This window comes from Bactrocera tryoni, chromosome 4 (assembly GCF_016617805.1).
Source record: "Bactrocera tryoni isolate S06 chromosome 4, CSIRO_BtryS06_freeze2, whole genome shotgun sequence".
Lineage (NCBI taxonomy): Eukaryota > Metazoa > Arthropoda > Insecta > Diptera > Tephritidae > Bactrocera > Bactrocera tryoni.
Genome location: NC_052502.1, coordinates 13,987,125 through 14,012,811, shown reverse-complemented (window position 1 = coordinate 14,012,811; position 25,687 = coordinate 13,987,125). Strand labels below are relative to the sequence as shown.

At 34.0% G+C, this 25,687-nt stretch overlaps 1 protein-coding gene across 2 annotated transcripts in view; it reads left to right on the top strand.

Annotated features, from left to right (window-relative positions):
* Positions 1-24,949, top strand: part of LOC120776201 (rhophilin-2) — a 126,366-nt gene extending 101,417 nt beyond the window's left edge. For both annotated transcript variants that reach the window (XM_040106834.1, XM_040106835.1), the window contains 11 exons: positions 5,947-6,063; positions 6,168-6,295; positions 17,297-17,450; positions 17,939-18,080; positions 20,063-20,379; positions 20,510-20,654; positions 20,950-21,224; positions 23,807-23,939; positions 24,085-24,407; positions 24,480-24,632; positions 24,729-24,949. In XM_040106834.1, coding sequence (XP_039962768.1) covers positions 5,947-6,063; positions 6,168-6,295; positions 17,297-17,450; positions 17,939-18,080; positions 20,063-20,379; positions 20,510-20,654; positions 20,950-21,224; positions 23,807-23,939; positions 24,085-24,407; positions 24,480-24,632; positions 24,729-24,932 — 2,091 coding nt within the window. In that variant the 3' untranslated portion in view covers positions 24,933-24,949. The remainder of the gene's footprint in view (positions 1-5,946; positions 6,064-6,167; positions 6,296-17,296; positions 17,451-17,938; positions 18,081-20,062; positions 20,380-20,509; positions 20,655-20,949; positions 21,225-23,806; positions 23,940-24,084; positions 24,408-24,479; positions 24,633-24,728) is intronic.
* The last annotated feature ends 738 nt before the right edge of the window (positions 24,950-25,687 follow it).

Genomic DNA, 25,687 nt, shown 5'->3' with positions numbered 1-25,687 from the left:
ACTCACGTTTGAAGACGTCACGAAGCGACACGCAACTTCAAACGCGCCACAACACCATTAAATATTCTAAACTGACTGCGCACGCCAGCGGCAGGAAAACGGAAAACTATCTGTTCACACCAAACATTAATTAAATCTAACTATTTCCGCAATTAAATTCAACTGACAATGTTATAAAATTGGAAAAGCTTATCGTGAGTGCATGTATTTAGGAAAACAAACTCCAATGCGCTACCATATATTCTGCATGCATCACGTTGTTGGGGGCGAAGTAGCAGCTAAGCGCTCCTGCCTACACAAGCCACTCTAAAATACAAGCCACCACCAACAACAAAAGCAACAAATATAAAAACAAAACAAAATCCGTGGCAACATTTAATGCTTCCTCCATTTGGATCGCATGAAACGCTGCAATAAGTATGTAAGCATGTATGTGTGTGTGTGTAGAATAAACAAATCTAGCTTAAAAGGTGGACAAAAGCAGAGCGCAGCACTTCGCTTGCAACATACAATATATAAATAAATGGCCACAAAGCGATCAACACAACAGATGACCGACCGACGATCAGCCAGCCACCCGTCACAACGCCTAACCGTGCAAACGAGCGACCAACGAGCGACGCACGACGGCCGAACTCCGTGAGTTCTTGGCCACCGCAATCGATTGGGCGCTGCACGGCGAGTGCATTGACAGCTCTGGCGGTCGCCAGAGGGGAGAGCTCGCTGTTTGGCGTTTGATAGTGCTGGTGATGACACTGCTGGTCATGTTGACGTTGGCGGCATAGCGCCCAACTTTAGCGTTGTAACAACAGCAACAACTACTAGCGATAGCTTGCAACAATGGCGAATGAGTTCTGGGTACGTGACATTTGCGGCAAGCACGTAATAGCGGCAGCGCGACGTCGACGACGTTGATGATGGCGCGCGCAGTCGCCGCGTTTCCATTCAAGCCAGTAGTGAGTGACACTGTTGCATTTTATGGCGGCAAGTGGCCTCGCTTTCTGGCTGACTTCTTGCTTTGTGCGCTCCTCTTCTTTTGCTCGCTTCTTATTACAAAACGAAGTTTGTTTTTGGCTTTTCATTTCACATTTTCCATTTCTAACTATGTGGCACAAGCAGCAATGGCAATTTTGTTTATAGCGACGTTTTCAAGCTCCTAGGTCAATATCTGGGTTTTATGTAAATGTTAATGCGCTTTATGCTTATGTATGTATGTATATAAAAAATTATATATTTATACGCTATATATACATATAATATATTCACATAATAAATGCCAGAAGCTTTAATACTTGCAATTAATAAGCACAATGTTTATTTTTCAAAGGTCACTGTTTGTACTAAGTTCAATAATACATAGTATTAGCTTAGTATGCATGAAAAATATGGAATATAAAAATGCAGTTGACTTTAAAAATAATTAGGTTGTGCCTAGAATTTTACAAAGTGTTCCTTAAATTCATTAACGATTATATTTCGCTGTCAAAGTAGAGATCTGTTATATACGGCTTTATTGTAAACAAGAAAAGTTCAAGCTTATAGTTATTCACCATACTTCAATTACAGAAAATCCGAGATTTCGATAAACACTGTGTCCTTGTCTGCTGTCTGAATTTCGTATTCCAGAACTTTAGATGTCGCTCATTTGGCCGATTTTAATAAATGGACAGAATAATCGTCATTAATAAATTCTGAAGATGGTGTGCGTGGTGTGTTCTAGAGCAATAATCTGAAAAAGATGAATGATCCATTGGAGAATATCGCAGAAAATTCACCGACGAACTGTATTCAGCTGAACACCTCATCTGAATAGATTATCATACCTTTTTAAATGGAATTGAAGAAACATGGACTGATAGTAGCATATGAAGAGGATTCCGGCATTGTGTTCGAAGGATAAAGCGAGAGAGAACTGACTTTACCGCTCGTTCTGCCTTTTCTTTTGCTCAAAACAAACAACTTTCAAAATGGTTTCGCTTCTCTTCTCAACTCCCAAAGCTCTTATTGATCATATTCGAAAGCGGCAACAGTTTTTCAAGAATTTTCATCTACATTTGTATATACATTTGTATATGTAGATTGAATATGTACTATATGAATATGAATATGTAGTATGTAAGTAGGTATTTTGCATAAAAGCTCGATGCTATAAAAATATACAAATATGTATGTACTATATGTATATTTATTTACATCTATGTCAAATATTTACTAAGATTTATTTTTAAATTTTTGATATGATAATTTTTCACTTCTCGACATGCGTTATGAAGACTATAAGCAATACTCTCTCGCTATTATCTTTATTTCTATGCCGAGCGCCTTGTTTGCTATTGCCACATTATTTGCTAAAGAAATTATTGTTGTGCTTGGAGCTTACAACTTTGGCAAATATGTGTTATGTACGCATGTACATATATATACATACTTACATGTGTACATTGTGGGTGCTTTGAACACAAAAATCGAAGTTACCTACAAAGCTATCTACAGAAAACATACATATATACAGATGTACATTTGTATAACACAAATCTCTAGAAATTTATGAATAAATACACATTTCTGTTTGTATGTCGGTAATTGCCACTTTTACAACATTTTTCGCCAACAACATTCATGTAAATAGTGTCAACAACCTTTTTTGTGTTCTTAACTGTGTTTGCTTGATGTCTTGACGCCACGATGTTTTTCTTTTTTAACTCTTCATTCAACTGGCAGCCACCAAAAACACAAATGGTTGCACCACAAAACAAATAGACACACACATACATATACATATAAACACATACATGTGTACAGTGGTACTTGCGGTTACACTTTGTTTGACACGCTGTTCAACTACTCACACACATACATACATAGTTGTTGCTATTGTTGTTCTATTTACATTTTACGCTTTACCAATCGGCATTGTGATTTTTCATGGCTCGCCATAAACAATTGTCGGCAGTTGTTGGTGCGCTTTGTTTGCTCTTGGCTTTCTGGTGTGGCGCTGTGCAGAGCATTGTTGTTGGTTTATAGCACGACGCATTTGTTTTTGTTGCGAGTGTTGTCGCTGTTGTCGTGTCTTTGATTGCCATTTGCATGCGATGACATTCGTCAGTTGGTGACTCTGTGTTTTGTTGTCACTGTTGCTAGTATAGTTGTAGGTATTACCACTTTTTTGCTGCTTCGTTCTGTTTACATGATTCTATATATACACATGCATATATGTACTATATACATATATAAGTATGTACATTTGCTGCTTATGCACCTAGTTTTATCAGCGTTTTTGTTTGTTGTCCATCATTTTTGGCAGTTGACATTTGTGGCCATCCGCAAACTCGCTTACAAGCCAATATGTATTTATATACGCATATATGTATGTATATGTGTGTGTGTAAGTGTCTGCTCTAATATGGTTATGCCATTCAACTTTGTTATGTAGGCCAAAAGTTGAGTTTTGTTCGCCATAATTTTTCATTTAGACTAATTCTGCATTAATTGGCCGATTTTGGAGGGCAAAGCTTTGTGTGGCACTGTAGTAACTAGACTGTTATAGGCAGGCATAAGTAAATTGGTTCCGTTGTAAAGCTCAAGAATTAAATATACTATTATTATATTTACCAGAGATATGTCCTAAATATTGAAATATTGAAAAATGGTATAAAAATATACCAAAGCATATAGTTTGCTTGCTGCAAGAACGTCATAAGTAGAAAAATTTTATTTTTGAGATAATAATCAAGCAATGATAATTGTATAAAACTCTATATTGTGTCAAAGTTATTATTAGTTTCGGAGTGAGGAATGTGTATACTGATATACTATATTCTGTAGAAATAGAGCGAAACTTGAAACGTTTTTAGGTTAGCAAAGGAGCTTACTTCAAAATCTATATTTTATACCTTAGCAAATCGAAGTACTTTGGTCAGCTAATCTCAGGCATGTGTAAACTTTTACAAACTTGACTGTTTTTCTTATTTACAGTAGTCTTTAATCATTATAACTGATTTGGACTCCAACGGTTAGGTTGAAGATAATAATTCTGTCGATGAAAAATCTTTATCATACTTCTTTTTCAGACTGACATTTGTAGGAAGGCTTCAGATAACTGAAAAAAATTGTTCCAGCTAAACTGTACAAATCATACTCGTTACTTTTGACGAACTTTTCTTCGATCTAAACATGAAATGGTTTTATTAATTTGTTCCAAAGTTATTTAAGCGGTTGGTTACATGGGTTTACGGGTTTCAAAAAATCGATTTTTTTTATTATCTTATTAAATTCCACGGCACCTCTAAAATATAGTCCTAAATTTTCAAGTTGATCGGAGTAATGGTTTGGAGATACAGTCTATAGAACTTGTGGCTAGCTGGGCTAAATGCGCTGTCTTTAAACGCGATTTTCTCGAAACTGTGTTTTTAAAGTCGGTTGGCAAGATTTCACGAGAAACACCCAACCGATGCTCATGAAATTTTAAACAGGCCTTTGAGATACAATTCTTAAAGACTTGGACGAAAGGGTTTTTATACCCTGAACAGGGTATATTAAGTTTGTCACGAAGTTTGTAACACCCATAAAGAAGCGTCGGATACCCTATAAAGTATATATATAAATGATCAGAATGTTGTGCTGAGTCGATTTAGCCATGTCCGTCTGTCTGTCTGTCCGTCTATCTGTTTGTATATATACGAACTAGTTCCTCAGTTTTTAAGATATCGTTTTCAAATTTTACAAACGTCATTTTCTCTTCATTGTCGGAACGGCCGATACTATAACATATAGCTGCCATACAAACTAACGATCGGAATCAAGTTCTTATATGGACAACTTTCACATTTGACAAGATATATTCACGAAATTTGGTATATATTATTTTCTAAGGCAACAATGTAATCTCCGAAGAAATTGATCAGATTGGTTTACTATAGCATATAGCTGCCATACAAACTGAACGATCGGAATCAAGTTCTTGTATGGAAAACTTTCACATTTTACAATGTATCTTCACCAAATTTGGTATAGATTATTTCCTAAGGCAACAATGTAATCCCCGAAGAAATTGTTCAGATCGGATTACTATAGCATATAGCTTCCATACTAACTGAACACATAGTTACCAAAAGAAATGCATCTGTGAAGGGTATATTAGCTTCGGTGCAGCCGAAGTTAACGTTTTTTCTTGTTTTCGATTACAACTGCTTATTTAAAAAAAAATGTCGCGAAACTTTCTTAGAAATTTTAATTATTTTTTTGTAAAAATGTCAAAATGCCAAAAACCCGACTTTCAGTTTTTTTCCTTCATCCTCGTTCTAAGTTAAGGTTTTAATAAAAAATGGGGCGCATCTTTTTTTCGAAGGGTCACCGGAAATGGCGTCGCTATGGCGGAGTTGAAAATATTTTTTTCCAAAAATTTCAGAATTTCTTTGTTAATAGTGTATGTTTGTAACAATAAAAAATTCTAATAAAATATTTCATTTTTTATATGAGAAATAAACTTTTGTATTAAGGCTTTTTTTACCCGAGGAAACTGACATGACAAATTACGTTTAATGGGAATACGAGAATATATGCTTGTATTTAAGTATATGTATATTAGTATATATAATTTCTCACCAATTGTTCTGTTGTATCAATTTCATCTGGCGAATTTGTTCTCCAAAACTCAGATTAACTTTGTGTGGTGCACTAAAATATTATACAATTACCAGAACAGATTTAAAGCAATTAGTTTGTGCAAAAACCCAGAACTTCTTGCGTATGAAGTTATGTATTTTTAGCATGCGGTATGTTGTTCTTCGTCATTATGCTACATTTTCGCAAGAATTAAAGAATTTGATGACTCATCGCCGTGCTACAGAATTTATAAAAGAATATAGCAATATATCTTTATACAACATTATTCTCAAAACTAGTTGACTAAACATTAATCTATTTCTGTTCTTCTTCATTTTCCAGGGCTCCGATCCGCGTGCGGCCACATGCCGTGGCAAGTTACAGAGTCGTCGCTGCAAATTGAATCAGGAAATCAACAAGGAGCTGCGACTACGCGCTGGCGCTGAAAACCTCTTTAAAGTAAGTGATTTTATGCCATTATATACTTATTTATGTGTTTTGTTTAGTTGCTTGTAAACAAACATTACTAATACTCTACTTTATTTATATGTATGCAATTATAGGCCACCACAAATCGCAAGCTGCGCGACACAGTCGCTCTCGAGCTGAGCTTCGTCAATTCGAATTTACAGTTGCTGAAAGAACAATTGGCTGAGTTGAATTCTTCGGTGGAAATCTATCAGAGTGATAGGTGAGTGCGAGTGAATATTGACATTTGTATTTCTATATACATATATGTATGTATATAGATATATAAAAATATATACTATACATATCGAATACTAAATATTTATTTCTTACTCTATTTTTTTATGATCTCATTGTTTCAACAAACATTCCAGGAAGTGTTGTTTAGAAATTGCAAAAATTTATTGCTTCAAGCGTTTTATTATCTATAAATGGAATTTTATGTTCCTATCAGTTTCAGAACAATGCGCTGACGCGTGTTTTTGAAATGCATAAATCTTAGTTACTTGTGTTTAATGATGCAAAGTTATGGTTCTGCGTGACGATTTGCATTTTTATTTTTACATGAATATGTTAGGCATATTTATGAATACCGAAAGTAGTTGGAAACTTAAAACTACGGCATTATAGTGTTCTTTAAACAATTTTCGCTTGGTATACATGCATATATTGCAGTAGGATTGTGGTTGAACAAATAGGAAAAATTGTTGATATAAAAACAGTGCAGCTTTAAGAATACTTCCGATATGAGACTTTCTAGTATGTAATTTATCAGAAAGTCCGCTCAAAAGTGCCAGCTAAGGTGTCAACTATCTTTGATATACATACTTATGTATTTATTGATTTTTCGAATTTCGTGCATAACTCATGAATTTTAAAATTATCCACTAACAAGCAAAAGTGATTTGTAGACCTTCAAGAAAGAAGAGTAAAAGCGAAAAAGATTGAATTAAAAACTTTTTACTTTTTCACGAAGTTGAAAAAGTTTTTTCGTATAATAAATAAGAACACAAACCATTTTGATCGACCACTTTTTGCCATTTTTCCGCTAGGGACATTATTCCTTCACTATAAAACTTTCATCAGTGTAAATAGAAATTTCGAAATTTCCAGAACAGAAATCGTCTCCGTAAACTTCACAAATTTTATTGGTGGCAAAAATTTCAAAATATAGCGAGTTTCTTCATTATTTTCACACATTTTTGAACAGCTGCAACTTTTTTTCAACTTCCTCGAATTTAATTTTTTTTGGTTATATGAAGCTTAAAATCTCACCTTTCCAACACTATACGGTATGACACAATTTGATTGGTAGCACTGGAGATATACTACTGCAAAGACATTTATTAACAAAATACGAAAAGACTTTTTCGACTACCATATGTATAATAAAAGGAATTATCACAGTACTCCACATGCACTTTTCTGTGTTAAAATCTTGAAAATTTGATATTTCTTCTTAATTACTTGAATATGGTAAGTACTCCAGCGACTATATATATAGATGGATTGCATTTGGTTGAGCCTCCATTGAGAATATTTTCACGTAGTGAAGTGTAGTGGCTTGCGATCAGTTCTCAATTTCAGTGTGTTTTGGAATTCTCTATCCAAGCAACTATCCATCCAACCAATTCCAAAGAATTTTGAGTATAAAAACAACACCGATTTTATAGGTTTCACCCTTCATTAAAAGCTCCAAAAGTCTAATTTTATAGAATCACCTGTTTAAAAACTGTCATGAACAGCTCTAAAATTCTTAAAGGCAATAAAAATGAAATTTTCAACAAATAAGTTTAGTCAATATAGAGTTTTAAAATCTAAAATTTCCTTACAAAAAAAAATTATTTTTTACTTCACTTTTTACATACTGAAGTAGCTACAACAATGTATTTAAATTTAAAAGCAAATAAATACTACAACAAAATAATCATATAGGTAAGAATTTTTAATTTATAACTCACCTAAGTTTTTAATAGCAGGGCTTAAATTCGTTTTGTAATTTACTTACTTTGTGCCAATCACCGAAACGTGTTAATATGCGATTATATAGCGGGTAATGAGTGTAACCCATAGCTGAAGCCAAGTAATTAGCTGTTGACATTAAGACATGGAATTTTCTATACAGATATAATAACTGTACTTCTACTATATGTATAAACGTATATTACAATATTTGTTTTTGTAAGCTGTGGCGCGTGCTAAATGCGAATATTTGAAAAGTACCGTAAATAATAATGACTCATAAAAATATTCTCGTTATTTTTGTATACAACTTCTGGTTGACTTAATGTGAACTATACACGACTAGATGGAAAATAAATTTGTGGTTTGAAAATGTTTAGGTAACGGTAATTTTTTGTTAGTAATATAAAATTCAAAAAAATTTAAACTTATTTTAGATATTTTTTTCTGAATATTTTTTTGTAACTTTCATGAAAATTCCATTCTAACTCTTAAAATAAATTTAAAAAAAATATCTTTTTTCTGAAATGCAAAAAAGTGTTTTTTATATAAAAAAATTTTTGAATAAAAAAAGTTATTTTTTTTTAAAGAATAAAATAGATCGTTCTTTAAAAATACTCTTTTTATTATTATTATTTATTTTTTATGTTATTTTTTTTTATTATTACTATTTATGCACATTAAATAAATTTTTAATATTTATTAGTCTTTTTCTAATATTTTTTTGCAACTTTTATAAAAATTCCATTTTAACTCTTAGAATAAATTAAAAAAATTTTTTTGTTCTTGAAATAAAAAAAAGTTGAAAGAAAAACTGTTTTTTATAAATAAAAATTTTGGTTTAAAAAAAGAGATAAATAGTTTTAATTCAAATGAACAAAATAAAATACATATTCTTTAAATATTTTTTGGAAGTACATAAATTTTTAATATATTTTTTTTTTTTGAAATAAAAAAGTTGAAAGAAAAACTGTTTTTTATAAATAAAAATTTTTTTAAAAAAAGAGATAAATTTTTGAATTCAAATGAACAAAATAAAATACATATTCTTTAAATATTTTTTAAGTACATAAATTTTTTAATATTATTTCTTTTTAAATTTTTTTGAACTTTCATAAAATTGCATTCTTAGAATAAATTAAAATATAATTTTTTCTTTAGGTAAAAAAAGTTTTAAATAAAAAAATATTGTTTTTTTTTTAAACTAAAGTAAACAAAATGAAATATACATATGTACGAAATATGGGTGAAATCGGTTCACAACCACGCCTTCTTCCAACATAAAGCTATTTTGAATTCCATCTGATGCCTTCTCTGTATAATACGAGTATAAACATTAGGAACCAATGATGATAGCGGAATAAAACTTTACAAAAATACGGTATTTGAAAAATTTGTAAATGACGTATTATGAAATCTCGATTATCACTTTACCATGCGAGAGTATAAAATGTTCGGTGACACCCGAACTTAGCCCTTCCTTACTTGTTTTAATTAAAATAAACAAAATAAAATATATGTTCTTTAAATATATATATTTTTTAATGTTGATAAATTTTTTCATTAAAATTGATATCAAATATGAATATAAATGAATTTATATATCTAACACTTGATTTAATATGTTATCGGGTTCTATTTACTAATATATTCGCTTAATAACAAAAACAATAGGAAATACTTCACGAGTTTTGCAAATATTTTATATAATTGCTCTAATTCCACCAATTTATTTCATTATTGCTCGCTTAAAATGTTAATATTGCTTTTGTTGTTATTTCAATTGCACTAAATTGTTGCAATTATCATTAAAACAAAGTCATTATTCACTATCTTTTATTTATTACAGTTATATACACATTGAAAAAAACGGGGAAATACCTAAGTTAATTATTTTTGAGTGATAGAATATTCAATCAAACTATAACAAAAATTTATTTAAAAGATATGCATAAATCAATAGTTTTCCTTGTTTTTATCAAAGAAAATCGGATAATGGAGCCATATATTCCATGGATAATACTTGAACACCAAATATTTTTTTATATGGTTAAGCTCTGAATACTCAACGCTTAACTATTAAAAATTCATTAACTTTTTTCGATATTTAAATTAATAGGGTCTTAGAGACCTGTCAATATTCTCTGCATTAATATTTACATGAAAAACCCAACAGGTTAAGAAAGTCACTCATACGCACTGTACTTTTTAATTGAAAATATTCTGACGTCAGATTTAGCAATCTTAGACAATAACTTTTGTATACTAAATTTTACAACAATTTTCAGTAGCCCAAGTAAAGAAAAATTATACTCAAAAAATTACTAAATCATTTTATAAACTAAAATTGTTTATCAGCTCGACTTATAAGAACTTATGACAAAATTATACGCCAGCAATTAGTTGCTGTCACAGAGTTGTATACTAATGCATTCAAAACTACAAGTATATTCATACGCACACATATATGTATGTATATGACTACACTTTTCACAGTCTCCTCTAAGTATGTATGTACATTTGCGTTTGCATTTTGCTCATTTGCGTCGTAATTTCTGGTCAAGCGCGTTTTAACTCAACCAAGCGGAACTCCCAAATAGCTGCCAACCGTTGCTATTTAATATCATATAAATACATATGTATTAGGTTGAGTAAAAATATCTAATATTTTTTTGCTTTGTACTCTGAACCATAGGTTCATAGACGCTTCTAATAAAGTATCTCTAAGTCTCTAAGTGTGCGCTCTTTATTGTTACTGGAAGGTCCTCCGCCTTACAGTTTTTTTATTTTTTTCTTATTATCAGTTAGAAAAATTAAAACCTCACTACTCGTTTTTTTGACACATCCTAATGTATATGTATATATTTTTCATTGTACCCGCTAATATTTGTATTGCTACTGCTTATTATAAAACAAAAAAATTAAAATTTCACTATCTGATTTTTTTTGACCCACCCTAATATATATTTTTTCTCATTGCGCCTGCTAATATTTGTGTTGTTGCTGATTATAACAAGTGTTTTCTGCTGTTTTTTTGTTATTGGATGCCGAATTTAAATATTTGCGAGAAATTTCTCTCTTTACTTATGTGTTTGTAGGGAACAAATACCGGCAAACCGGCACAGCTGCATAAATATACATATTAATACTACTATAAGTGCGGCTCTTAATAGAATCGGAGGCTTGTTTATGATATTTTCCTATTTTTATATATTTATAGCTTAAGAATATTTTATTATATGTATTGTATATTTATAATTATCATAAAAAGCCGCAATGTCGGTGGACTTAGTGCTTGTTCAAAACTAATAAAAGACTTTTCCAGTCAACAAATAGAAAAACTTTGCAATCTTTATATTTTATATTTAGTTATATATTTTTTTTATGCCAATAAAGGCTTATGATTAGAATAACGAGCGTCAGAAGTGAGAAGAGGTTGAGTTTTTTTTTATTAAGCTATTACAGTCAATAACGAATTTTTTAGAAATGTCTATAGCTTTGTTTCTTATCTCCTTACTAGCTAACACAATTTCTGGTGGAAAGCGTTTCTTAACTAAAAACCCAAAAAAATTTTATTCACTGATTTTCAAGTGTTAACATAAAGTTATTGTACAAACAACATTTTTATATCTTCCTACTTGTTTTTGTTACTAGTTCGATTGGCTGAGGCCTGCGGTGCGGTGCACTCTGGGCACTACCTTACGTTGGTTTTCCTTTTTGAGCACATCTGCCCAGATCACAGCTCCGATAATAGGACGCTGCTTGTCGTCTTCTCTTTCTTGGCTGTGGCCTCCTATGTTAGCCATTAGTCTGCTCAGTTGTGAAGTGATCTTCGCGGCTTTTCCTGCGGCATACTCGATTTGTATCCAGAAAGTTAGTCTGGGGCCCAGTCTTATACCTACATAGGTAGTGCTTATTTGTTAGCAATAGTAGCTCTGTTTTTTTCGTAGCGGGCTAGAGGTTGTGTGAGCTTTCCTCGTGCTTCTTTTATGGCTCGTGCTGTAATTACTGCTGCAATGTCGTCCGCGTAGGCAATTAAGTACGATTTGTCTGCCATTTCGAGTTTTAATACCAGCCGTTGCTTTTTCCAGGATTCAGGGAGTATTTCGGCTTCGAGGCAGGCGTTGTACATATTCAATAGTACTGCCGGTCTCTCTGCTGCGATTATTTTCAGGATTTTTGTTGGCCTTGAGCTTGCCTGCGGATAGTTGCGGCTCTTCGCGGGTAAACTAGGGGATTTGCGTAAATCTTGGAGTATGTTCTGGCTCACTAGCCCTTTTTTCGTGTGTGGGGAAGAGTGCGTACATGATCTGATCCATTTTGGCAGCGGTTAAGTCAGACGGATTTGCCCGCGCGCCGAGTTTTTTCATTACTATTTTATACCCAAGTCCCCAGGGGTTTATTTTTTAATATACTCGCGAAGTTCCTTCCATTTTTTCTTTTGGCTTTTAGTATTATTGAGACATATTTGAAGGTAAAAATGTAATTTTTTTTTTGTTCCAGTGGAATAACGCATACACAAAATCTTCATTCTGAATATAATCAATCTTTTTACGGCAATATTCTGTAAAACAGACGAGTGAGGAAAAATTTCAAGCAAATATGTATATTATATAATATTTACATCTTAGTCGACAGTATTGTTTGGCATTTCAAGTTTTGAGTGTTTCGATCTTATACAAAAATTTATACCAATTTATAGTTTAAAAGTTATTATTGTTGTTGTAAAAACGTTAAAATTTTTATATATATAATTTTTACCACCAATATTTATATCCTGAACCTGATGTAATCTCCGAAGAAATTGTTCAGATCGGTCAACTACAGCTTCCATACACCTGGACACATATTTACTAAAACAAATACACCTGTGAAGGGTATATTAGCTTCGATGCAGCCGAAGTTAAAGTTTTATCTTGTTTTATTGAGGTTCAATATGTAACATTTAATGCATTTTTCTAAGTTTATTTTCAAGCAAATTAAAAAATGTAATCAAAATAGTTGGAAAATACTCAAAAAATTGCTTGCAAGCGAAAACAAAAATTCAAAATCTCATGTTTAATTACTTTCGAGCAAATATCTAATCGCTTGCGAGCAAATCGCTACAGTCTGCAGCATGAAAATTAATTTCCGTTATCTTTCTGCATTGTTTTCTTTTAATCTGCTTGATCTCTCACATACATATCTTTTTTAATGAGGAATTTTTTATCGTTTTCTTCTTGCATTTTCCACATTTTTGTTTATCTAATTTTTAACGCTTAACCGTAAAGTGCGCGAAGCTTGCGTGTTTCGTAGGCTTTTCAGCGAGCTTGTCGGCATTTGGCGTTTTTTCTTGGCAGAAATTTACAAAAGTTTTTCGTGCTTTTGGGCGTTCGTTGCGTAGCGCCTTAATGGCTAAGGCGCGCTGTCTGTCTACTTTTGTTGTTATTATTTTTAAATGTTAGTTATTATTATTGTTGTAATTACATGCTTGACTTGCGGCGAACCGCTTGACACGCGCTAGTGTTTAAAATTTTTCTAACATTTTTTTTCCTTTCATTTCTTGTTTTTGTGTTAAAAATTTTTAAAATAATTTTTCCAACTGTTTCTTTATTTTTTTTTTTTACTTTTTATTTTTTATTTTTTGTTGTTTTTATTTTTTATTTTTTTTTTTTCCTTCGCTCATACTTACAGCAGCTTCAAGTTATTGCTTTTGTTGTATTTGCAGTAGCTTGGCGTTGCAGTTGTGATTATTTAACAGCCATTACAGCAACAACTGTATTTACTAATCATATTGTAACAACAATCGCACATTTGCAATTATAATTATACTCATAAATACTTTGCAGCTCGTGAAATTATTTTTTTCCACATTTTCTAAATTCATTTGTCGATAATGTTTTCGCATTTAAATTACGGCATTTTTTAATTTTTTTTCTTAATTGTTCAATGCATTTATTTTCCCCTCTCTTATTACTATACAATCAAATAACAATCATTAAGCGCATTACAGAATCGGTATCGACGGCCAATAAGGTAGCGTAAGAAAATATTTTTGCCACACAAGTGGTTAAATTATTGTTTGTTTTGACTTGCCGTTATTGCATTTAAACTTGGTTGGCACTCAAACACAACTTGATCTTATCTAATATGAAATATGTTTAACTGAGTGTGATATAATGGGCTACAATTTACGTTGAGTAAGAAACAGGGAGGTTAATGCAGGCTAAACGCGTAACGTTTTTGAAATAATCTCAAATAATTCCTCAAAAATCGTTTTTGGCAGTCAACACATGAGAACAATACACCAATTATAGCGTTCAAAACAGACCTCAATCTCGGTGTTTACTTATTTATTGGAGCTAAATTCTCATAACATTCTTTCTGGGTCTAAGTATAGGAAAAAGCTCTCAGTTCCAAAATATAGTAGATCCGAAAGTAATTCAAAGCCCAATAGATACAATTTAGCTTTCAAATATTGTTCTTCACCGCGATTTCCTCGTGCTAATGATCCAATAATTCTGTATAGTAGTCAGGAGTTGAAAGCCATGTCATTTAGCGTTACCCAGGATGCACCAAATTGGAGGCGACCTGCACTACATACCTCTGTATAATACAAGTAGTCGCTCTTGATACTTTTTTCTTTATTATCATCTAATGTGTGTAATGACTGAATAGCTTCAAAAACTACTGTGAATCATTAACTAGACACTTTGCACAGAGCTTTGGCATACTCAAGTTTTCATGATCGATTTGTTCAAGTTATTTCTTTCATATCTCTGGAATATCAGTTATCTCGGTCAACTTAATTTTATAATTATTTAACATAAATTTTTTTTTTAATTTTTCTTTATGTTTTCGTCCGTAACTGTTTCGTTTTGACATTCATTTGCTTATCTTTGTCGGTACTCAGGTATTCCTAACGGAATAGAACCACACACATGTTTCGCCCTAGCGGAATTCGCCGAGTCATGAAAGGCAAGAGAGTTTTCTAACAGTCGAGATCTACAACTGCATGGTGGAATGGTTCTTGTTCTTAATTGGCGTAGATACCGCTTATGCGATTATAGCTGAGTTAACACCAACCACCAGTCGTTTCTTCTTTTCGCAACGTGGCACCAATTGGAAATTTCAAGCCTTTTCCACCTGGTCTTCCAACGGAGTGGAGGTCTTCCGCTGCTTCCCCGTGCAAGTACTGCGTCGAATACTCCCAGAACTGCAGTGTTTTCATCTATTTGGACGACTTGACCCAGCCAGTGTCTCTTAATTCGCTAAACTATGTCAGTGTCGTCGTAGCTCATTCTTTCAGAACCTTTCGCCAACTCATCAGATGTTGTCATCGTCCATAACTCTGCACCATATAGCAGGACGGGGATGATGAGTGACCTGTAGAGTTTGGTCTTTGTTCGTCGAGAACTTTACTTATAAATTGTCTACTCAGACCGAAGTAGCACCCATTGGCAAGAGTTATTCTCCGTGGATTTCGAGGTTGACGTTGTGGTTGGTGTCAACGCTGGTTCCAAGATAGATGAAATTATCTACGACCTCGAAGTTATGACTGTCAACAGTCAGCCCAGTAGCGAGTGCCAAGGCTGTTTGTTTGATGACAGAAGATTTTTTCGTCTTGCTCTCGTTCACAACCAGACCCATAGACTTCGCTTCCTTTTCCAGTATATGCGATGTTTAGGAAATTATCCCACGAAACGGTTTCACGTGTACTGAAAAATAGAGCGCAATGCTGCTTTGTTAAGTTAGCTAGGGCATTGAAGTTAGCATCAGAGATTAAAAAAAAAAATTCTTAGTGACTTATGTCCCTTCAAGAACTCTATATCCCTCTAATCAATTTTATTTGGTAGCTATCAAATTTATACACGACTCTTTTGAAAGCAAATTTTCACATCAAAACTCATGGATTCGTTACCATCTTGAGCGCTATCATAGAAACGCTGCAAAAGCCGTAAGCCCAATCTAGAGATCGCCATAGACAAAACAATTCTATATATGTATTAGAGTGCTACTAACCTTAAAAAATACTGTCAAAGTTTCATCCAAATGTTTTCACGAGATTAGTGTCAAAGAGACGCTGTAATGCGAAAATATGTTGGGTGACCCTAAAATGAAATTGGTTCTGTTAGTTGAAATTATTGATAACACAAAGAATTATTGGCATTATAAAAAAAAAAGTTTTGTGGTATCCATTTTTGCCTTGTAGGTGTATCTTTCTTAATTATCGCCATAAACAAATCAATGCTTCGCAATTTCAAGGTGTGTTCTCCTTCGTTCGCTCGCTGGATGTATGTCAGCTGTCACCGTTATTAATCACAACTTCATCAAAACAGCAGCTTAAAATCTGACAACAACAGAAAATATTACAACAAAAGAGGTGTGCCTTAGCCCAATAGGTGCGAATACACCGCTTCACTGGGCTTTGTGTCACCACTGCCAATATAAGCCAATTAATGAAGATTCTTCACAGCAAAGAAAGAGCGCTCCATACAAAATAAAGAATGCGGTCTCTTATAGAAAAAAGAACAAATGAGATATTGTGACAATTGGGAGCTGTCACACACTCATATACTTATATATTTAATACAATTCGCCTGCGCGAATGTTCGTATGTGGAGTAGGACAGCTTCGCTTGGAAATTCGGCAAATCATTGCTTTGAAAATAATGTTGATGATATTTTGTATTATCGGCTGAGTAGTTGATAAAAAGCGTGTCACGGCAGAGACAGCTAGGGACATATATAAATATATATACTAGTAGTAATTGCGCGCAGAAAGCAACAACGTAAAACCGCACTTCGATTTGAGCTCGCCATTGTACTCACAAAATTGCCAGCCGCTGCGAGAGAAAATCTCGCGGATTACAGTCGCATTATGCTTCGTCTTATGGCATTAAAGCTTTGCGCCTGTTGTTGCTTTTTTTCTTGCGCTAATGCGCCTCAGAACATCCGCAGCCGGCGAAATTTGTATAGACTGTGTCGTTGGCCCAAATAGCTGCAGGCGATTGGGGTCAGAGTGCCAAATGGCACTTGATTGCTATAAAGTAAAATAAAAATACAAAAAAATTTAAAAAAAAAATAAAAGAATTAAAAAAGAGTGAATAAAAATTCTCACAAAGCGGCTGTCGAAAAAGAAGCTTCGGATAAAGGCTGTTATATGCCTCAAAAAAAAAATATATATTTTCTGATTTTTTTTATCGTTCCTTTTAGTTCTTATAGACCCACAAATTCTTGCGCTAAATAATGCAATATTTTCCCGTTATTTATTTCATTTACAGTCATGAAAATTTTATGCCAATGATACCACTTGGCTTGAAGGAAACAAAAGAAATCAGTTTTATGGAACCATTCTCCGACTTAATATTGGAACATTATAGTGAGGAGCCATCTTTGTACGTGGATGCCATCGCCGACATCACAGACACCAGACAGGTAAATTATTTAGCCTATATATCGTCAACTAAAATGTAAAATAACGTAACCGCACTTTTCATAAGTTAAGAAGTGAAGGAAAAGCGATATAATAGAAACCATGCATATTGAATTAAAAATTGAGTTTTGGTTATATAGTGGTTATATGTTGGTTATATAGTGGTTATATATTGGTTACATATTGGTTATATATTGGTTATATAATGGTTATATATTGGTTATACATTGGTTATATAACGGTTATATATAGGTTATACATATATTGGTTATATCTGATATCGGAAACTTAAAAGTTTATAATATGTTTCATAATAATATGTAATATGATGTAGTGAATCGTAAGCAGTAAAACACTCAATTTAGAATTTTTTTATGTTCCGTTATTTTGCATTTTAAGTGGCGATATAAATACAATATATCAATCAAAAGACTTAAGCAACGAACTCGGTTGTGTAAAATATTGTATTTCTTTTACTTGCATTCTATAGGCGTCCAGAACACCATCACGCGATGCGCAAGGCGTGGCACTGCTCTTCCGTTACTACAATTTGTTGTACTATGTGGAACGGAGATTCTTTCCGCCAGATCGGAATTTGGGCGTTTACTTTGAGTGGTACGATTCGCTAACCGGTGAGTAATTTAAAATTTTTATAAAGTGTTCGGAAAATTTTTGGGAAAAAATAAATAAAATATAAATAAGTAAGGAAGTGCTATTTTCGGGTTGAAGTGAATATGGAAAAATGCTCTTCGAAATTATTAAATGGTAATGTGAGAAAAATATTTCGAGTAGTCTGCACAAATTTAATATAAACAAAGGAAGGAATGCGTTCGGGCCAATCGAAGAGGTGGATGAAGGGATGGATATAATTTTTGGTGTCAGAGTCTTTAATAAAAATTCCATGTATGAGTTGAGGTTCGAAATAGACGCACTTCCTAGTCGGTACCACTTTCTGTTAGTGCTATTTTAAAATAATCACTCAAGAGTAGAGAGGATGCACAAAAACTTAAAATTATGTAAAATTATGGCAGCCAAACCAAGGTCTGGGTCAACTACATTAATTCTAATGATGAAGCAAAATATGGTCACTTAAAAATGTCCACTCAATTACGTCTAAATATCTCACGTATTTATCGTTATACATATTTGGTATGAAGACAAGATCGGAAATTAAAAAAAAAAAAGGCGCTTGAGGGAGTACAAAACCGATATTATTAATATTCGTTACCTGATCAAATTATTATCAGATTTCAGTAAATTATCTTATAAATTACCCATATTTTCAGTTATAAGTCTACATATTCGGTATATCGAGACTTGGAAATTTATGGTCGACCATTATTAAATAAGTGATCACCACCAGACACTATTTGTGCTAAGTTTTATTTCAATATCTTTATGAGCCGAGCTAAGGCTCCATTTAGAAGGAAGGGATTTCGGGTCCAGTTTTCTGATAAACCGATGCACATGTAGACCTGTTGAATAATGAATTTAAAACTTTCAACACAAGCGTCAATTTTTAGAAGATAACACTGTATAATGGAATGCCAATGAAAAATAGGATAGTCGAAAAAGTCTTTTCGTATTTCTAAGCAAACTTCAACTTATTTTTTTTTATATTTATAATAAAATTTAATGAACCGAATATGTATCAGTTTGGCCGACCACTTTTTCGGTAGAGACATTTTCTGGTTTCTCGGCGAAAAACTGCGACAAGTAATTTTCACAGGCTTCTCTTAAAGCCAACTTTACTCTATTACGAGGCGTGCTGCATTGAGCAAAACAAATGGTAGTCCGATGGTGCAAGATTAGGGCTATATGGTGGATGCAAAAAAACTTCGCCCGCAAGCTCTCTCAGTTTTTTCCGAGTCATCAAAGATGTGTGTGGTCTAGCGTTGTCCTGATGGAAGACGAAGCCCTTTCTGTTGATCAGTGCTGGCCACTTTTTCGATTTTTTGCTTCAATCTCAGCAGTTCTTGACAGTAAAATCTATAATCAATCGTTCAACCAGGTTGGAGCAGTTCTTAGTTGATGATTCCTTTTCAATTCCATGACACAATATTTGGATTAAATATGGACAATGCCCATTTTTATAACCTGATAGGGTGTACTAAGTGTGTCACGAATTTTGTAACGCACAGATGGAAATGTCGGAGACTCTGCTGGACGAACTGAGTTGATTTAGCCGTGTCCGTCGGTCTATCTGTCTGTATATACCCAAACTGGTCACTTAGTTTTTGAGATATCTATCTGAAAATTTTCTCTTTTCCTTAAGAAAGTACTCAGATGTCGGAATGGTTGTTATCAGAGCACTATACCATAAAGCTGCCATACAACCTGAACGGAATCAAGTGCTTATATAGAAAGCGTTTTCATTTGACAAGATATCTTACCGAAATTTGGCATGGCTTTGCGAATTGAATTACTATAGTATATAGCTGTTATACAAATTGACAGATCGAACAGGACAAAATTAAGCTTTTGTAAGGAGTTTGAAGGTTATTATAGCTTCGAACTGTGTTTATGTAAATTTAGCAAGCTGCTAATTGATTGAGATCATATTAGTGAGAGGTTAATACTTATAAACTCACTTTTCTGCTCTCTCAAAACACAGGTGTACCCTCCTGTCAGCGCACCATTGCCTTCGAGAAGGCCTGCACGCTCTTCAATTTGGGCGCCATCTACACACAAATCGGCGCACGACATGATCGCACCACCGAAAAGGGTTTGGATGCGGCAGTGGACAGCTTTCTGCGCGCCGCCGGCATATTTCGACACATCTACGACACATTCACCAACGCGCCCTCCATGGACCTGAAACCGCAGGTGCTCGACGTGCTCGTCTCGCTGATGCTATCACAGGCGCGCGAATGTCTTTTCGAGAAGTTGCAGCTGCAGATCGAAGCGCTCGGCCTCACCGAGTCCAGTCATGTAAGTGGATATGCTAATGCAAAGCGTCGCCGATAGCAGCGACTGATTATGTCACTAGTTATTCTACGCAGTTGCCGCTAGAATATTGTCATTACATTTATACTATTTTTACGCTTTTCTCTCCGCACAGTTGTTCAAAGACCTGGCAGGCGAAGCGGCGCAATTGACGCTCGAATACAATGAAATGCACAAAAACATACAGATGAATGACACACACACATACTTGCCGGAGTGCTGGGCCGGTCTGGTGCCGCTCAAAGCTGAGTTCTACAAAGGTAAGCAATTGGCTTGGTGTTGTTGCTGTTGTTGTTGCACTTGACGCGCGCAATATTTGCAGCTGAGAATGTCGCGTTATGCTGTGGCGCGCTTGGAATGCGACTGGCTTGCCTTGTGCTCACACACACATACATATGCGCTTACAAATTTATTGCGCACGTGTTCATGCCGCACTGCACATTTCAGCAATAATCATAATCATAAGCTTTACTAATCGTTCGTCACCTTGTTTACTTATGTGTTTTTCTTTTATTCCAACACTTACTTACGCTTACGCCGCGCTTATTTGTGCAGCTCTGGCCCACCACTACGAGGCGTGCAGCGTTGACGTGGCCGCCGACAAGACATCGCTCAGCACCAAGAAGAGTCAGGCCACATCGCATGGCGGCACCGCCAACGAGTCATTTATCGGCAATGCGCGGGAGGCGTTACGCGCCGCCGCCGCTGCCTTTGACGAGAGCGAGGAGGATGCGGCGAGCGCGACGGCGCTGAAACGCGCCCATCTCAAGGAGGCGCTGGCTAGTCATGAAGAAACGCAACGCCTGCAGCGCATGTGCAGATTTTTGAAGGTGAGTCTAAGTAAGCTATTTACATACATAAATACATATGTTTGTATGTAAGTGTATATATACATACGTTGGTAGCAATATAAAATGAAGTGTGTGGTATGCCGCTAATTGCTGCCGCGCTTGCTTTCAATTCATAAAGTGCTGCCATTCAGCATTGTTGACACTTGACATTAGGTAATCACAACAACACGGCTTGTCTGTTGATGGCACACCACAAAACGCCCACCGCTTGGCGTTCGGCATGGTGTGCCTTACCATGTTTGTAGTAGCGCTAGTAATTTATTGATATATGCTGTTGTAAAGTCTAATTTATAGTCGGCCTTGATTATATGTGAGAAATTATAAATCTTCAATAAAGAATGCGCTTCGCTGCAGAATTTATTTAGATGCGCTGATTTGATTATTTTGCCGCAAATCAAAGATTTTGAATTCAATTCAGCGTTATTTTATGAAAATACATTATTCTTGAAATATTTCATGAGGCGATCAAAATTAAAGTGTGAATTAGAACTTCACTTTGTTTCCTTTTCACTTAAGGAGGTGTTCTGGTCTAAAAGCATGAGTTTCAGGTAATTTCTAAAGTGTCGTAAAAAAGGCAGTTAATATTTTATTACCCATTTTTTATTAGTTATTCATTTACATTATAATATTCTATGAAAAATTAAGAAAAAGTTAATAAATTCTAAAATTAGTAGCTCGAGAAGAGAGGGTTCTCAAAAATTTGACATTTGAGTATACCCACGATTTTAACCCTCCTAGCAACCTCCAACCAAAAAAAAATATTAATCTAGAATATTTTCGGAGAAGGTTTCACGAAATTACGACTTGGCTAAAAAAAACAAAAACAATTTGCATACAACTATTTTTAACTGTTTCGAATTTTTCAAAATAGAAAAAAATTTAAGGATCGCCTCTGCGTGACCCTCCGAAAAATCACTAATTTTTTCGATATTTTTTTAAATTTATAAATGCAAAAAATAAAACAAAAATTTTAAAAAGATTAATCATCTGTAGAAAAGTCGTTTTCGCGCTAAGGAAGCTTTTTTTTTTGGAAATTTGACAAAATGGCGGCGGTTTGAGAAAAAATTATAAAATTTGGCTTTTTTTCGACAGTTTTTCTTAAAAAAAATAGGAAGATTTCAAAAAACAGCTTCAATAACGTGATAGAGAATGGAAAGTGTTACTCCAAATTGGAACTACATAGATATCTTCAAAGCTCTTCCTTTGAGAATGGAAACTGTTTTGAAAAACATCATTCTAAGAAAAATGCGTTCAAAGATTGGGGTGGTATGTTCCCCAATCTGTTCTTTTTCTACAAGAAACGCTGGAGAAAGAAATTAATAGACTAGGATTCTCTTTTAAAACTTAATCTCATCTTTATGTGTATGATTCCCTTACAGAAAAGCGGTATTGCTAAGAGCAAAAAAATTTTATTAAAAAGCTTTAGAACTCTTTAAATCTTATTGAGTCGTTAAAACACTGTTCTCTCTTTAACTTTGCGTTAAGGCTTAATTTCTTAACACAATCAGTTAGTGTTATGAGCTTTTGTAACATAATATTTAATATATGCCATACTTATAGTTATAGCTTTCTAAAGCCCAACTGTTCTATCGATTATTTATGGTAAGCCATGGACCGATATACCCACTACGATCTCAATATTTGTCAATTGATGGTAATAATACTGGTCTTTTCGAAACCAATTCGAGATTTTATTTCAATCTTCCTCAAAGTCTATCGAATTTTCTTAATACGAGCATTCTAAGATACATACCATCTGACCAAATTTGATCCGGACTGACAAAAATAATACATTTTTACGTACAAGTATTTTAATACAATTTTTTTTTATTTTCAAAATATAATTTATAATCGCCTTCAAAATAGAGAACAATGCAATCATACTAACACATAATTCAATTTTTTATTTACTTGTAAGCTTCCCCTGGGATTGCCCTTCATCTCCGTTGTCAAGTATCTGTTTTGCGATATGTACTCATTGTCGTTTTTGCAAAACAAAATTCAGAACTTTTGGCACGAGTCCAGCATCGACACGCATCATTCCCAATACATTAAACAAAATGTGTTAAGTCGGTCCATGAGAGCTATTGAGAACCTTTACTATCTCTTTGATGCCAACACGGTGATTTCCAAGCACTTTTTCTTTAGACAACTCGCATAATGCAACTTTTTACTACTTTTGATTACTCAAGCCTCACTGAATGCTTGGTGGCACTAGTGCTAAACTAATCCTAGTCAAGGTTATGGTTTGGATATGGCCTTGTTCCATATTTTTAATGCATTAAATATGTGCAGCTTTCAAATATGTGGTTTAAGCGAAAAAGTAAGCGACCATGAGTTTAAAACAATTGTTGATATCTACCGTCTGTAAGGTTTTTATATAAAGTTTTTGCTATATATCTTAGCCCAAACTTTCCTTTGGTTATGTTTAATATTATTTTCTATAAAAAGCATTATTATTTTCTGATGCAAAAGGTTCATTTCGAGAGGAGAATTATTTGCTTTTGAGAGTGTAATTAAACATTTGTCTTATAATAATTTGTGTCTCCTTCTTCTTCCAGAACAAACTAAGTCTGACGCAGGTGCTTAAAGAAGCCCACTACAAAACACAAGACGAGTACGAAAAATTTCTGGAAGAGGCGCCACAAAACGATATTCAAGATGATTTTCACGTGATAGATGCGGTAACAGAAGGTAAGAAAAACGGTTGCCTCAGAAACCTTAAAAAATAATTTAAACCTGATAAAAACTACATATATAAATATGTATACAAAATTTAAATTAAAATTAAGAAAAAGATTACAATTTTCTATAAATTGTTTCTATCTCCACTCTACAGCCTGTTCTAAATTCACACTCTCCCTAACCGGCCCGGATTTCACATCATATAAAGTGGAGGACCCTTTCAAACGCCTTGGACCCATTGCAATTTTCTCAGCACGTCGCCACTGGACTGCGCCACGCTGTGTACGCCTGCAAAAAGGCTCGTCGATATATCATGAGAGCGCGCACACACACTATCGCTGTCATTGTCCGACACCAAACGAGGGCCACGAAGTTGGCTGCAGTCAATATAAAGAGGATGTGGAGAGCTTCGGCTTTCATGTGCGTGGCGATGCGCCGGTCATTATAGCGCATGTCGAAATCAACTCGCTGGCTGATGTGAGTTGTTGTTATTCAAGATTTTTAAACGGAATGATCTTTATTTATGGTTCTCATTTATAAAAAAAACAGTTGGGCGGCATTAAGGAGGGTGATTTTATAGTGGAAATCGCCGGCATCGATGTGAAATGGTATTCACATCAACAGGTGGTGCGCTTAATACAGTCATGTGGCAGCACGTTGGAGCTGAAAGTCATAACGCCAATGGATAGAAATTATCTGAAGGTGAGGAATTAAAGAAATATATATTTTTGATTGTTTTTTAGTGACATTTTTTTATTTTTATTTAATGATTTTTATATATTTTTTTCAATTTCATAGCCACTGTCATCGAAAGGCTCGATTTCCACGCTCTCTGCAGCCAGCTCATCCGGCGTTTCGTCCGGTTCATCCAGCCCAACTGGCACAACAACGAAACCGAAACCACGCTTCAAGACCACATCGCCGAAAAGTCGCCTGGGCAGTCTCTCATCGAGTTCATGGAATCCCTTCAGACGCACGCCGAGTTTAGCGAAGATTTTCTGAAGCGACAACAAAAGCAAGAAAACAATTTCAACTCCATTGGTGGCCATTTTGTGCGTTTGGCGAAAAATCCTTCCGCATTCACTTTCAATATTCATTTAACTTAATCTAATGCAGACTTAGTAACCGTTAGATCATATATATAAATACTTATTTCTAATATTTTTTGTTATTATGTGTTCGTGTGTTAATTTCTTTGTTTTTCTTTTATTGTCAGAAGGGAAACAGAAGAATTTTCAGTTGAATTGAAATTTTTTAGCGACTTTTTTCGTAACGATTTTTTTTGTTATTTGCATGCCGCAATAATTTCGTTTATTTTCTGGGTTATGGAAAATATTTGTTAATTGTAAATTATATGCAAGAAATTTAAAAATATTTTATAAAATATTTTTTATATCTTAAAATGTAAATTAATTAATATTATTTAAAGGAAATTAAGTTTAGTGACGTCAAAGCGCTTTCAAATCAACTGAACGCCACTTAAAAAAAAAATCTAAAAAAGAGTAAAACACATATTTACTTCAAAAATTAAAAATTTACTGTTATCTGGTATATATGTATACTTGAAATATATATTTTTTGTAAATCAACCGACGAACGCAGTGTTTAAGTGCAAAATCCATATATTTACACCTTAAGTGTTTTTTTATATACCAGTAAATATGTATATAGTATATAATTATGGCTTTTGAGAAGCTTAAAAAATTATTCTATATGTGTGTATGTATATTTTAACGCCATTATATATTTATAATTGT